Source organism: Buceros rhinoceros, unplaced genomic scaffold (assembly GCF_000710305.1).
Source record: "Buceros rhinoceros silvestris isolate BGI_N320 unplaced genomic scaffold, ASM71030v1 scaffold7723, whole genome shotgun sequence".
Taxonomy (NCBI): Eukaryota; Metazoa; Chordata; class Aves; order Bucerotiformes; family Bucerotidae; genus Buceros; species Buceros rhinoceros.
In genome coordinates this window covers 120,180-134,696 of record NW_010405334.1, presented here as the reverse complement: position 1 = coordinate 134,696, position 14,517 = coordinate 120,180, and the positions used below count along the sequence as shown (strand labels likewise).

The 14,517-nt window shown below is 38.4% G+C and overlaps 1 protein-coding gene across 1 annotated transcript in view; it reads left to right on the top strand.

The window, feature by feature from the left end:
* Nucleotides 1-14,517, top strand: part of CDH6 (cadherin 6, type 2, K-cadherin (fetal kidney)) — a 49,209-nt gene that overhangs the window by 14,844 nt on the left and 19,848 nt on the right. Inside the window, exons 2-4 of the mRNA XM_010133680.1 lie at nt 9,726-10,020; nt 11,734-11,853; nt 13,886-14,053. Of these exons, the coding sequence (XP_010131982.1) occupies nt 9,726-10,020; nt 11,734-11,853; nt 13,886-14,053 (583 nt within the window). The remainder of the gene's footprint in view (nt 1-9,725; nt 10,021-11,733; nt 11,854-13,885; nt 14,054-14,517) is intronic.

Here is a 14,517-nt window from a genome sequence, read left to right as displayed (position 1 = left end):
TTCCTGCTGTAATTGTGCTCAGGGATTATAGGAAGGGGAGCATTTAAAACTGCACTACCACAGAAATGCTGAGCAGCACTCAGCTCAGGAGAACGTGGCAATGCCTATACTTAATTTGTGGATTTCCTAATTATTCATTAAGACCTGATAACGAGTTGTCTCTAGAGAAAAGGACCAACAGAATAAGGGGCATTTGTAGTCTGAGGTACTGCCCTGCAGGAAAAACGCTCTTGTGCTATTGTCCCTGTTTAATTACAGTGAAGAGCACGGGCAGTTGGGGAACCCAAGAGGAGAAAGAGTTGATAGGCCCCAGGCACTGTGGAAAGGATTGACACTTTCCAATTGATTTTTTGCAAAGTTGATTAGCTGTGGCTGCATGTTTGCACTTCAGGTTACAAAACCCATTTGTGATTTTGAAGGGTGTATAATAAAGGTGTGAGTCACCACCGTATGGATGTTTATTCTTTGCTTCATACATTTAAAATAGAACAGTAGGTTCCCAGCTACTCTTTGGACAGCCTGTTCCATAAACCAAGGATCACAACATCAGCCAAACCGCTGTCCGTGTCTATCTCGGGCCGTGCAGCCTCACAAAAAGAGAATGAGAAGAGCCTTCCAGCCTGCCCGGAGGGTCCAAAGTGAGAGTGATTTGCCTCTTGTCCCTGGTCAAATGACAAATTCTTATTCCAGGGTTCTTTATATTCTATTTCTTACTCCTTTTTGTTAGTTTTTTTCCCCCTCTACCCCATCACCCTTTACATTTATTATACTGCCTTTTCTATGTTTTGTTTGTTTGTTTTGAAATCAAATGCCACCCTCTCTTATTCTCAGTTTGCCTTTTGAGTACCTGGTTGCTTCTGAATCTTGAAATGGAAGGGCTTTTTGGTCCTGAAGCTGTTCATCAGCACAGAACTGGTTTTTAGCTTCTCTTCGTGTCATTAATTTACAGGGACTAGGTTGGCACTGCTACTTTTGAAAATGAGGGAGGAAGATCACTGATATTTTGATACTCTCAAGAAACAGAAAAATAGAATCACCCTGGTGGGTTTGGTTTTTTTTTTTTCCCCCTAAGTATTTTTTTATTCCATAGTTCTTGATATCAGGTTGATCTTGTTTTGCAGATGCTACTGCTGTTACTGAACACTTCTATCTGACGTCTAGCTTTTCCCCCCACTTGCAGTGCAGGCAATTTTAGCATTTTTTCTCTTTTTTCTTTTTTTTCTTTTAAATATCATAGAGTTTTTCTGGTAAAAAACCTCAAGGTTAGAGCTAAGAATTAGAACTTAGGTTGAAGGGGGCCCTTAGGGGGCATTACTATTTTACCCTTTTCCTCATATACTCTGTTTCATCGTAATGAAACATTTCATTTGCATCTTATAGTCCAACTATGGATATCTGTATTCTTTTTCAAAAAAATATTTTTTTTACTGATTTTTTCTTTTAGTAGGCTTGATCCCATGCAGCCACTGTTGATATGGTTTCCTTAAAAATGTACCTTGCCAATATGAACTTTACATAAAAACATAGTCTGTCAAATGTTATTATATTAATAGGATCCCACAGTTGAATGAGCCAGGGTTTAAAGTACTCCTGGTTCTGCTATAGAAACTCTTTAAACAAAACCGAAAAAAGTAACCACAATGCAAATAGGACATTGTACATTTTCCACTAGCTCCAAAGAAACTAACACCTCGAGATGCAGAGCTCTTGTAAAACCTCAGTAGTTCTTCAGCACTCTATTTCATTAATTTACTACAAATTTAATGTTTTCTTGCCTGATTTCAGTACTGAATCTTATCATTTATTGCTGACCAGAATATCCTAGAGGAAGAAAATGATGCTCTTCAAAATGGAAGGAACAGAAATGGAATAAAACCACAATGTTCATGGAATAAGAGTTATTTTAAAAGAATCCAATATGCCACAAATGGTCATAAACTGGACACAGCAGGAGAAGGAGAAAAGCTTCAGTGTTTTAATCAGTCATGGGATGGCAGGAGGAAGCTAGTTTGATACAGCATGAAAATGGCAAATGTTCATTTCCAATAGAGATAGGAAAATGTTAACATCATTCCCCAAAGACCTGTGTCCATTCATACAGAAGGAAGGCCAACTGAAATGCAGAAATTACAGCCCTTCATCTCTGGCCTTTTCTTCACTTTCTTTCTGGAATCCACTTAACTTGAAAAAAAGAGACTGGAGTTGTAAACAGGATTCCAGCTGAAGACTCAGAAGTACCTATTTTACAAGCAAAGACTAGTAGCCTAGCAAAGAAAAATAATGAGACCATATGGGATTATTACCTATAAATGTTGGATGAGGAAGAATGTATGTATGTGGGAGGAGGCTCTTAAGACAGAAAAATAATGCTGGCACAAGAACAGCACGTCTAATGTGGAAAACAAGATTCTTTTATATCACCAGAGCAGCAATTTCTTCAAATAGGAACTGTGTACCTCTTGCACCTTTTTCTTCACTAGACATAGTGGGAAGCAAGCAAGTTAAAACTGCATTAACAAACTGAAACAATCAGGAATCAGTCACATGGAGCCATATTCAGGTTTACTGTATTAACAGGACAGTAACTTTTATTTTATTTATTATTATAGTAAACTATTCACTAGTTATAATTAACTAATTTAAGTATTCTATAAACCATGACGTCTGTAAGCTCAAGAAAGTGATGAACGATGAAGACTGCAGATTACTTAGGACAGCAGAAAAGTGAGAAGCTACTTCCAGTGCCTTTTGCAGCAGCCCAACAGCCCCTGTGTGGAATTGCTGCTTCTGGCAGCTGTACCTCTGGAATCACAGTGCTGTGATCGGGGTGGTTCTGTGATAGGATAAGTCTGGGTCTGTTTGCATTCTTTTTTTTTTTAAATCCTGTCAAATTTTTTTTTTGTTGTTTTATTTTCTTTGCAAATGGCAGTGCTTGAATCTTACTTCAAATTCCAGCTCTCCAGCTCTTTTGAGGATGTAGAATATAAATCTTCATAAAATCTACAAAATACCTTATATAAGAAAGGAAAGGAATCACCTTTTCTAGTTTCTCTAAACACCAAAAAAAGTTGGAAGCACTGTAGCGTCTTTCTTCCATTGTCTTCCAAATTCTTTTTTATAATCCATCCTCCCATTTTTAACAGAAATTATAAGCTACATTTTTGAAATAATGGTCCCTAAGGGCAGGTACATAAGTCTTCATATAACCTTCCAGATCTGTCCTGAGTCAATAACTAGCTGGAGTGCTCTAGCCTCTATCTCTTTCCATTGGCCACCTCTAAATAATTTTCAAATCCATTAACTGCTTTCAATTAAATTTTATAGAGGACTAAAAGTGACAAACCCATTTATTTCACATACAGTTTGGAAGAACAGTAGCTGCATAAGGCAAGTAAACCCACATAGTGCCTTGACTGTTTGGTCAGCTGGCTGTTCCGTAAATGTCCATATAAGCCACAACCAGTGACAGCCTGTGCTGTCTTTTCTCCAGCCAGTATTTAGGATACACAAGAAATAGCAGCATTTTGCAGTCAAGAGGTTTTGAGGACATGTGCTAGAGGAGGAAGAATAAAATACACAGTGGACTAAGTGATATAAGGGAGGGCAGGATGCTTTGCCTTAGGGCTGAGTCAGATAGAGCTTATGTGGTCCACGAAAAAAAACAGAGCTTAGCATAACTGAGGCCATAAAAACATGGTACACATCTGTCATTTCTGATGATGCTGGATCTTGCTGTGGATCTTGTAGAATATCTTTTTAGAAGAAAGGATCTTTTATGGCTTGTTTGTGTAGGTATTTGCCCTGATGATACATGATATAGTGTGTGTATGTGTGGATATGGAACACATACATAGTGTTTTGGGGTATTTTTTGCACATGAGGAAGAAGCCTAAACTTCAGCAAAACTTCAGCAAAACTTCAGCAAAATTTACATAAATACTTACTACCTAATGTGAAAAACCCATGCCATTTCCTTTTAACACAGAGTCACCAAGTAGAGCAAAAACTTTAGTGCTGATTATTTGAAGATATTAATGGTGTTGATTATGATAATAACTGAAGAGGTTGTTTGATGCTATAGGAATACAGAACACCAGAGGAGACAGGGAAGAATTCAAGGTTGTTTTCATTCTGAAACAGAAACTGTGAGCTGTAGTATAGTTTCATTTTAAGTGCTTTAGTTTTTTCTGAATGCTGTAACATTGCCCTGTGTAACCTCAAGCAATACATGTGGTTGAATTCACTCATTACTAGACAGGATTCTGCTGTTTGGTTCTATTCGATTTAGAGCGAAATCATGTGCTATGAATACTGCCAAGAGTAAAACCTATAGTTCTCTTTGTTAGCTACTTACCAACTTCCTACTTACTATTTTAATAATTGGTCTCTATTTCAGTAACGTGTTAGGAGACAAAAATGTGACCACAGCAACCTCAGAACAGCAAGATCCTCTTATAAATACAAACAAATAATAACATGTAACAGGCAGTTTGTTCCTGGATAATTGTAGGTTGATGGTTTAGCGTGTACGTCCCAAGGTCTATTGACTTAGATCTTTGCAGAGGTTCAGTAACCACTCTGAAATTCATTGAGCAGGGTGTTATATTCACAACAGAAAACAGAACTTGGTCTGCAGGGTGGAAGGAAAACCATCTTACCCGCCAAACCACCAGGTCTCATAATCAGCAAAATTACATTAGTGGGAGCGAAACTGCAATTTACAGTCATCTTGCATAATCTAAAGCCACTTCATAAATGAGATTAACTGTGCTGCTTAAATCAGTGTTACAGAGTGAGGTAGAGGAGGATATAGTTTCATTCTGGAGAATATTCATGGCCTGCAATTTAAATTTTTTTTTAATTTAATTACCACAGCTGTAAAAGTACATTTTCGGTACGACCTTGTTACAAATACGCATGCTAGAAAGCCGCTTCTCTCCAATGTATTCCATTTAAACACACAAAAAAGTCAGCGCTTAGCCTTAACCTGTTACAGTACGTGGGCTCTCTCTTCTGTTGCTTAGTTTCGGGACTGCTGTTTCGTATCAAGGTGAATTTAGCACAGTTAGGAAAGGGCCCTGAGCCGCTGCCCGCCATGACTGTCCCTTCCCAGGCACAGGATTACCCCCACCCTGCCCACGTCCCAGGACCCCACGTCAGCCACCACGGCCCCCAGGGCTGCAGCAGCACCTGTCTCCAGCTCCCTGCAGCCCTGTCCTGCCCAGCCATGGCCCTGCTGAGCCAGGCCCACCTGCAGGCCCTTGTTCTGGCCCATCCTGGCCCGTCACTGTCCCCAGAGAGGTGCTCAATGCCCAGGGCTGAGGTGCCCTGGTGCCTTCGGCTGCCCTGCTCCTGGCTGGGGTGGTGGGATGGGAGCTGCTGTCCCTCACCTCAGTTCAAATATACTTAGCGCTGTCTCCTTTGTAAGTGCTGCCAACATTTTGGAGTATAGCTAATGACTTTACAATACCAGAGATGTGCAATAATTAATTGTACAACTTAATGCCAATGAAATCTGCTGTTTTCATGCCGTTTCAGATTATAGTCCTATTGCAAAAGCACATGAAAGATGCCCTTAAATGCTTCCCACATACTTGGCTGAAGTAATTCCTATTTGTGTAGTGTGGGTACAAACTCAATTTTTAAAACCGTGGTAAAAATATCCTGGAATGTTGCTTTAAATTGAATACTCTCAATTGGAGATGAACAGAAATGCTGTAAACATATTCATTCTGGGTGGGAAAAAAAGAAACAGAAAGACAGCTCCCAGTACAAATACACAGCTTTCACTCGCCTTGCTCTTTTCCTCATGCTGCAGCTCCCCCGTTGCCACCACCCTTGGTGCTTTCAGAGGGCTCCTCCAGCCACACCACAGAGAAGGAGGCTACTCCAGATTGTGTCTTCTTTGGAAAAAAAAAACCAACAACCAAAAAACACCCCAAACCAACCTCTCCTCTTAAAGTAATTATGCATGCGACCATGAGCAGAATGTCAAATACAGGCAGCTCATGCTTTGGTTTTGCAGGCACTTCAAACCCCTCTTCCTGGAGGCATGAAGCCTTCCCTGTTTTCAGGCCACTGTATTTGAATGTTTTGGGTGAGGACGTTGGGGTCAGGGGATGGGGTGGAGAAGAAAAACAAGGGCTGGACAGTTTTTATTGGACTGTAAGCCATTAAATATGAAACAGATGGTTCACTTAAGAGTGGTATTAAAGTAAAATGAGTAAAAGTATGCCTAGGGCATAGTAAAATCTTTAATTTCTCATTCATCATCAGCCTTAGCCAGTGACTGATGGAGGATCTCACAAAAGTTTCCAGATTAGATTTTGAATGAATCAATTTACTATAATATTAATACAGTGCAATTGCTGATGCATTTGCTTTTTATTGCACAGACATACTTCTCCACAATTTTACTTACATTTGAGGTATTGCTTGGTTCAGGCACCAATTGAAATGAATGCTTTTAGGTAACATGGAGTTCCTAAGGAAATAATAAAAAATTACCAATAAGTGGAGCTCTAAAAAAAACCCAGTGGCTGAAGTAACTTTGTATTAAGGAGTGGTACAGCCCAGCTGACATGAGTACTATGAGATGTTTTATTCTATCCTTGACTATCTGCCATGGTCCATTTATCTGTCCCATGACCAACTTAATGCAAAGGTTAATGGACACTCTCTTGCAACATGGGTTAGCCCAGAGAGTGAAGCTATAATATCTAGGATCGGTCTGATAAAAGCATCTGCAGTTCAATTTATACACGTATCTCATCACAGCAAACTTCCTTTGCAATGAGGTGTCTGGGTAGTGAAAAATAACTTCAGTTTAAAAGCAAGGGGGCGGGGGGAGGCATTGTTATTACTGCTCATTTCATCCTCATAACCTAACAATGGTGTTAAGTTTTATATACAAAACCATCAAATGTATTTTTAAGCCCGTCTTACCTCCAGGCCCTTCTTTTGGCCTCAACTTGTACCATTTATTCCACCTTTAACTTTATTCTCTATTTATTTTTTTTAACCTGGTTCCCTCTTCATATAGGTCACACAGGATAAAATATTGCCTCCAAGATAAACTGACACTTAAGAAAAAATGAGAGAGATGGTTGTCTTTTTGCTGGATAAAACTTTTCTACTAAGAAAACAGTCAAGGATAGAAAAAGTAATCTAAAATAATAAATCAATTTTTCAGATATTTACCTCACCAGTGAATGTTACAAATTTATCAGCTCTAAGAAACTTTTCTAGAGACCTGCTTCTCTTTTCTAATATATAAACCAAATTTTTTTTTTTCCCTGAAAATAAGGGAATAAAATCCAAACTCTTTTGGTCCAGCTATTAAGCATTTGATGCTGGAGTTGTGATATAAGCCTAGGGAATGTTTATTTTCAAAAGTTAGACCTTTTGGTGAAGCAGTAGAGATTGAACCTTTGATGCAGAGCACCTCATTCTCAGTATTGATGAGCCATTACACTGAAATATAATTTTTCTTGATATCCAGCGTCACAGTTGATCTTACACAGGTGGATTAATTGTGGAGGACGATTGGAAATTTCATAAACCGTGGACTTTGAAAAGTCACACAAGTTTCCATTTGTAGCTGCTTAGGTGTTCTGAGCTAATTAAAGAGTATTATAGAAGAAAATTCCCAGTGGTTCCAACACCTTTTCTACCTTGACTTGTTTTCCTACCTTGTTCATTGAAACCAGGTTTAATTAAAATGATGATAAAAATGAGTTTGGGAGTTCAGCCTGTACAAGTCTTACAACAGCACTAGTCCTGAATTCATATGTATTGATGGTAGTTTGTTACCAAGGGCTGGTTTTGTGCCGATATGACACAGACAGAGCTAAAGGCTGTTTTCAAGGCAAACAAAAGTTGATTTTTTTAATGTGAAACAATCATTGAAAACACACAGCTTTAAAGCCAAGATTATTTTCATGCCTTTTCTGTTACAGGTTGCCTTTCAGGAGAAATATACTCAAATATCCTATTGAGAGTACTTTCTGCAGTAGACTTCTAGTCTGACTTTTTAACAAGCAGATCTAACAGTTTATTAGAGGCTGAAGTTATATCTAATAAATCATGTAATTCCTCAAGGGCCTGTGGCTGAGTGCATTGGTCAACTCAATGGGATGCAGGAGACCTGAATTCCCTTCCAGGTTCCAAGACTAGCTTTCTGAGAAACCTCAGTTTCCTATGCTGTTATCCAAAAAACAGAGCAAAGGGTATTGACTGCTTTTGTGAAGCATTTTGAAATCTGCTTGTGAAAAATGCTGCTTGCAAGTACTTGTTGATATTCTTATTAACAACAGAAAGGGCTCTATGCAAAATTATGTGGAAAGCCCATTTTCTCCCTGAAGGAGAAAATTGAGAGGAGTGCCTCAACATGTCTGCTAACAATTAACCCTGTTACAGTTCTGATATTTTGTATTATTGGACACTTTTGGTACGTGTGGTGACAAAGAGTTTTGCCCTTAAAGGCAGACTTGTTGAATAGAACATGCTTTCTGTATGGTCCAGCATGGTGGGGGCAGAGCCAGCCATTGGTAAAGTCTATGCCAAGTTTTTCTATATTCTTTCAACCTTTCTCTTCTACAAAGCACACCATCCAGCAATGCCGAGTACATTGCTGTATACTCAACTAGGTATTTTTTCCTAACTTGTATGCAAGAAAAGAGAAGCAAAGAGATAGCTGAGAAAGTCCAGCTCTCCTGACTCATAAACATGTCTTTTCTATGGAATATACAATTTCCAAGAATCTGCCTCTTAATAGGTTCTCTTTTTTTCTCCATGAATTTTATCACTTATGCCCTGACTTAGGAAGTCATATTAATATTTCATTTTTTTAATTTCTATTTTCTCTAAATGTAACAACAAAATATATTGTAGTTGATTAGCCTTGATTTTAGGGCCGGGAGAATAAATGAGCCTTTATCAAGAAACAGCCATAAGAGTACGATGTCATTGGTCGTACCTTGTGTGTGTGCTAAGCTGCATTTCAAGAGATGTGGAAATCTCCTGGGAAAAAAAGTTGATGGTCTGGGCAGCTCATGCTTTATATGCTAATCACCATTATTCTCTTATTTCCTCTGCCCCTGCCATATTTCAGCTTGGTCCATGTCCCTTCAGATAAGGCATCTATTCTCTTTGTTGCAAGTGCAGTAATGGTCTAGGATGCCTGCCTGCCTCTGCTCTTAGTTCGACCCATCTGCAAATGCATGTATTTGTTTGCTATTTGTGTGTGTGTTTAGTGCATTATTATGTGTAGTATATTGTGTAATGTTGATGGTGGGTAGAAGCAGAGCACCTATAACTTAAACTCTAGAAGTGGGTGGCCTGGCCACTTTTTAATTCTTTCCTTACTGCGTGTCCTGGATCCAGTGTTTTCCGTTCATATATTCCGAGGATACCACCTAGGCCACTAGCAGTTAGATCTGGTTGACGTATGCTTAACTTGGGAAAGTGATTTGAAGCTTCAGTTCACGGTTTTCCTCAGGCAATTTCTTATAATATTGCAGACCATTTCAGTTCCAACATCAAGACCCAACTCTGTCTCACTGCCTCAGCTGTGGTACCATCTCATTTCCCAAAAGCAATGTACAGCCTTTTAGCTAGATATTGATAATAGTAAAGCATGTATCATGGTATCAGCCAAAGTATCGAGAATTGTGTCCCAATTATTTAATTTTCTTTCTTTTTTTTTATTCCCATTTCACCACCAGCTGCATTCAGACCAGGACAAAGGAGATGGATCACTTAAGTACATCCTTTCTGGAGATGGAGCAGGAGACCTCTTCATTATCAATGAAAACACTGGTGACATTCAGGCCACGAAGAGACTAGACAGAGAAGAAAAGCCTGTGTACATACTCCGTGCCCAGGCTATAAACAGAAGGACTGGAAGACCAGTGGAACCAGAATCTGAGTTCATTATTAAGATCCATGATATCAATGACAACGAGCCAATGTTTACAAAGGACGTTTACAATGCCAGCATTCCTGAAATGTCAGATGTTGGTAGGTGCTAACTGGCAATTAATTTCAGTGCCTGGTCTGGGTTCTTTCTGTGGAGTTGATGAAGGGCCCAAAGTTTACAGGCACTGCATATAGACATCTGCTGCTTGAGTCTGGAGTAAAAGCACCTCAGCCATTTAAAAAAAAAAAAATCTAAATCCAGGAAACGGTGTCAACAGTTTGCTGGAATCAGAGGTGTCAGCTGAGTGAAACTCACTGCCTCTGCTGTACCAGAAAAAATGCTCATTAATAGAGTCTAGTTTAGCTCACACTGACTAAGCTGTAAAGCTGACACCTGTAAACAGGTAAATATGCTTTGTTAGCATGACTTAGTAGCAGTGTAATCCATAGGCACCTAAGGGTGCCCATACGACCCCTAGATCCTTTCAGGATCCCTTCTTCAGGAAGGTAAAAAAAATGGAAAAGGGCAGATGCAGAAGTTGTTGTACACACTTCAGGAGTGAAAACTGTCACCCAAGTCAAATAATCACTGATTCTGAGATATGCCATCAACTTCCTATGACCTTTGTTGCGGTTTTCATGCCGAAGAGCTCCAAAGTCCATTGAAGTCCATTGAAATCTTTTTATTGATTTAAAATGTATCAAGCTGTAAGAAGCAATCAATTAAAGAGAAAATAACTTCCTTGAAATATGATTTTAAGATTGGATCTTTTCCAGAGACGTTGGCAGATTCTCATTCTTTGTCTCTGATTCTTAGGGAGGTCATTTTGATTTCTTTGTCAGAGAGCAATGAATGGCTGAACTGCAAGAAGCCCATTTCAAATCTGAAATAGTATCCAGGGAGAGAAGACTTGATTAATCATAATCAAGAATGAGATTAAAACAATGCTAAAGCGATGTGAACAGGCTGCCCAGGGAGGTGGTGGAGTTCGCATCGCTGGAGGTATTTAGAAGACCTGTAGATGTGGTGCTGAGGGACATGGTTAAGTAGGGAGCTGTCAGTGCTGGGTGACCAGCTGGGCTTGATGATCTTAAAGGTCTCTTCCAACCAAAACAATTCTATGATTCTGTGAAAATAAAGACTTTGGGGAATACTCTCTCTTCTCATTCATGAGACTCGTCACATGGATGAAACCTCATCTGATGAAGAGAGGACCTAATATTCACATTTTAATATATGAAGTGAATACTTTATTCACAAATCCGCTTTAAATGCCAAAACCTGAGCTTATTTTTTGTTTGATAACACTTTGCCTAGAATTCGACACCAGTTCTTTCTCTAGAAGACACATAAAAAAAAGATTTACATTGCTATATCAAACACCTTACAAGCATAAGTAAGAAATACGGTGAAAGATCTACATATCCAAACAATAACTCTGTATTTTAATGAACTGAGAATAAGCGAACTATCATTTTTGTTTTGTATCTATGTCCTTTATCATAGAATCATAGAATAGAATATCGTAGAATACCAAGTTGGAAGAGACCTCAAGGATCATTTGGTCCAACCTTTCTTGGAAAAAGCACAGTCCGGATAAGATGGCTCAGCACGCCTGTCCAGCTGAATATTAAGTAGGTCCAATGCTGGGGACATGTTGTTTATGAACAGAGAAATTTCTACAAAATAAAAATATCTCTAACTTTGCACCACAAATTTGACCTGAACATTAGCTATATTTTTTCCACATCATGAACTGTCTTGGCCATGAAAAAATACAGTGGATTTTTATTTCCTTTTTTTTATCATTACAGGTACCTTTGTTGTGCAAGTCACCGCAACTGATGCCGATGATCCTACATATGGGAACAGTGCTAAAGTTGTCTATAGCATTCTCCAGGGACAACCATATTTCTCTGTCGAATCTGAGACAGGTCGGGAGACCTTATCTGTCATTCTGTGACAATGTCTGTAATTCAAAATGACGTGCTAAGCCAAGCTAGGACATATTAGACAAAGACTTCAAAGAGATTACATCTTAGTGCAAAACCTGACAAATTTAATAGAGCGATACATCTGTAAACATGACGCCTACATTATTTTAATCTTAGCAGCAAAGTCTAATAAATACAATTAGTCCTGGATGTGAACCAGTTTTCAATAATTTTTAACAAGCAGTGAGTACAGAGAATGCTATGGATGCTTAAATTAAACCAAATAGGTTGGCTTTTAAATGAAAATGAGGAACAGGTAGGTGTGGAAAAAAGTGTATAATCCTCATAGATCTTCATATGGCTAAATTAAGACTGAGGGTTTGTTCAGGTGTTTTTTTTTTTTTCTCTTTCTGCTTCTTCAAAACTTGTACAGAAATTATAATTACTTTAAACATCTGCAACGTATCACTTTAATGCTAATTTTATGAAAGAAATCTTAATTAAGAGTAATGATAGAAGAGGTAAAATTGGCTGTAGCGCTACACTAGAAGATCACAAATAGAATCCCAAACTTTGGAGTACTGGTTTTGAAAGATGTTTAAATTATACACAGTGACTGGAATTTTTTATGGTCTGAATAACAGACAGTTTTGGAACCTGTGCATGTAAAACATAGAATCTGATCTGGCTGAACCTGATGTACTGTTGACTATCTGACTACATAGATAGTCTCTTCCCAAGGTTTACAACAAAATTCTCCGAGAAACAAAAGAAACTCCTTAAATGGGAACATCCGCTGTGATTGATAGGTTGCTAGAAGCTAGAGAAATCGGTTGTCCTCAGCCTCCTTACAGGAAAGGAATAGGTTATCCAAAAAAATTAATGAGGTTTTAGCACTGTGTCTTAAATAGAGACTCAGTCAGGGAAAATGAGGGGCAGATTAGGCAAGGTCTCAAACAAAATCCTGAGGTGAAAAAATGTTCATAATATTGAAAAGAGGGAGAGCCAAGATTAAAGAGCACTTCCCTTCAAGCCTAAGGTATTAGATATCACAAGCCAGGGTTCTTGCACTGATTCTCACTTGGACAGTACACTGCGTGCTCTTCTATGTAGAGCTACAACAAGGATAATGTAGCTGTGAGTCCATCAGTAGTAATTTTTTAAAAAGTGGGTTGTATGGGACAGAGAGGGGATGCAAGGTAAGCCACTGACTTGATCTTCCTGCCATGGTGTCACATGGAAATCAATTGCAAAACTCCTACAGTGAAGTAGGGCTCTACTGAAGCTGCTATGAATTTTGTCATGGATTCCAGTACTTTAATTTGACCCTCTTTGCCTACAAAGGAGTCACTCCTTAGGCTTAAGAGATCCAGTGAGAACGCAAATATTTTGCTTCATAGTAAGTCTGAATGATTGAATTTCAATAGGAGTTGGCCTCATAACTGGTATTTTTGCTTTCGAAGAAGGAAGTGACTTGAAAATTCATTTCAATTAATGTATAAATAGAAATATATATGTTTGGGAATGCTTGAATGCTCATAATTTTCTTAACTAATTTCTCTTCTCCCATTCAATGCTGTTGTACTGCCTCTTTAATGATGTCTTGCTGATGGTAGCTTTTCTTTTTTTTTTTTCCACGTCTGTCAAAATAAAAATATTGATGAAACAGGAGAGAAAGGATGGAGTACATTATAATGAACAAAGAGCCTTTTTCTAGTTCAGTGATAGACTAGCATGGAATGGAAAGGGGGTAAATAGTTATGTAAAATAACACTGCTCACAAATAAATAGAACATCTTTCTGGGAATGCCACTAATATTGTGTCTGTCACATAGGCAGCAGCCTGAGATATGATATGACAAGTCTGTAATTTAATGAGCCATCTCATAATAGTAAATATTTCTACTGGGCAACGTTTACTTATTACAGAGATTTTTTTGTTCTTTAGGCTGTGGGGTTTTTTTTATAAGCAATTCCATCAGTGTCGGTACCTTACTTGTGAACTCCTTCTCTTTAATTTTCATATTTTCAGGCATTATTAAAACTGCTTTGCTAAATATGGACCGTGAAAACAGGGAGCAATACCAAGTGGTCATCCAGGCTAAGGACATGGGAGGCCAGATGGGCGGATTATCCGGAACCACCACTGTGAACATCACTCTGACTGACGTGAACGACAATCCGCCTCGCTTCCCCCAGAGTATGGAACGTTCATGTTCTATGTCTTTACATTAAACAGGACGAAAATTGGTTTGGGTTTTTTTTCAACTCAGATATTGTTTCTGCTGTGGTGAACTTACTGAGTATCAAAATTCTTTTAAAAAAGAAAAAGAGAACACACAAGCAAGCAATAACAGCACACCAAGGTTAATTGCAATAACTGGGAAATGAGTCTTTTACTCCAGTTGCAGTAGACAGCCTGAGAGGTGAATTACTGTACAGAAACAACTTCTGTTTTTCAAACCTGTTAACTAGCTTTGATCAATATAATCTATATTTCCTGTTCAATATTATTTCTGTTAGAACTTGTGTTTAACTGCATTTTAAGACATCTTTTATAATCTTAACATATTTAAGTTTTGAAACATATTTAATTACAAAAATAATCCCAAAAGCAATTCTATCAAAATTAATATTTACACCCAGGAAGCATTTGCCTCAATG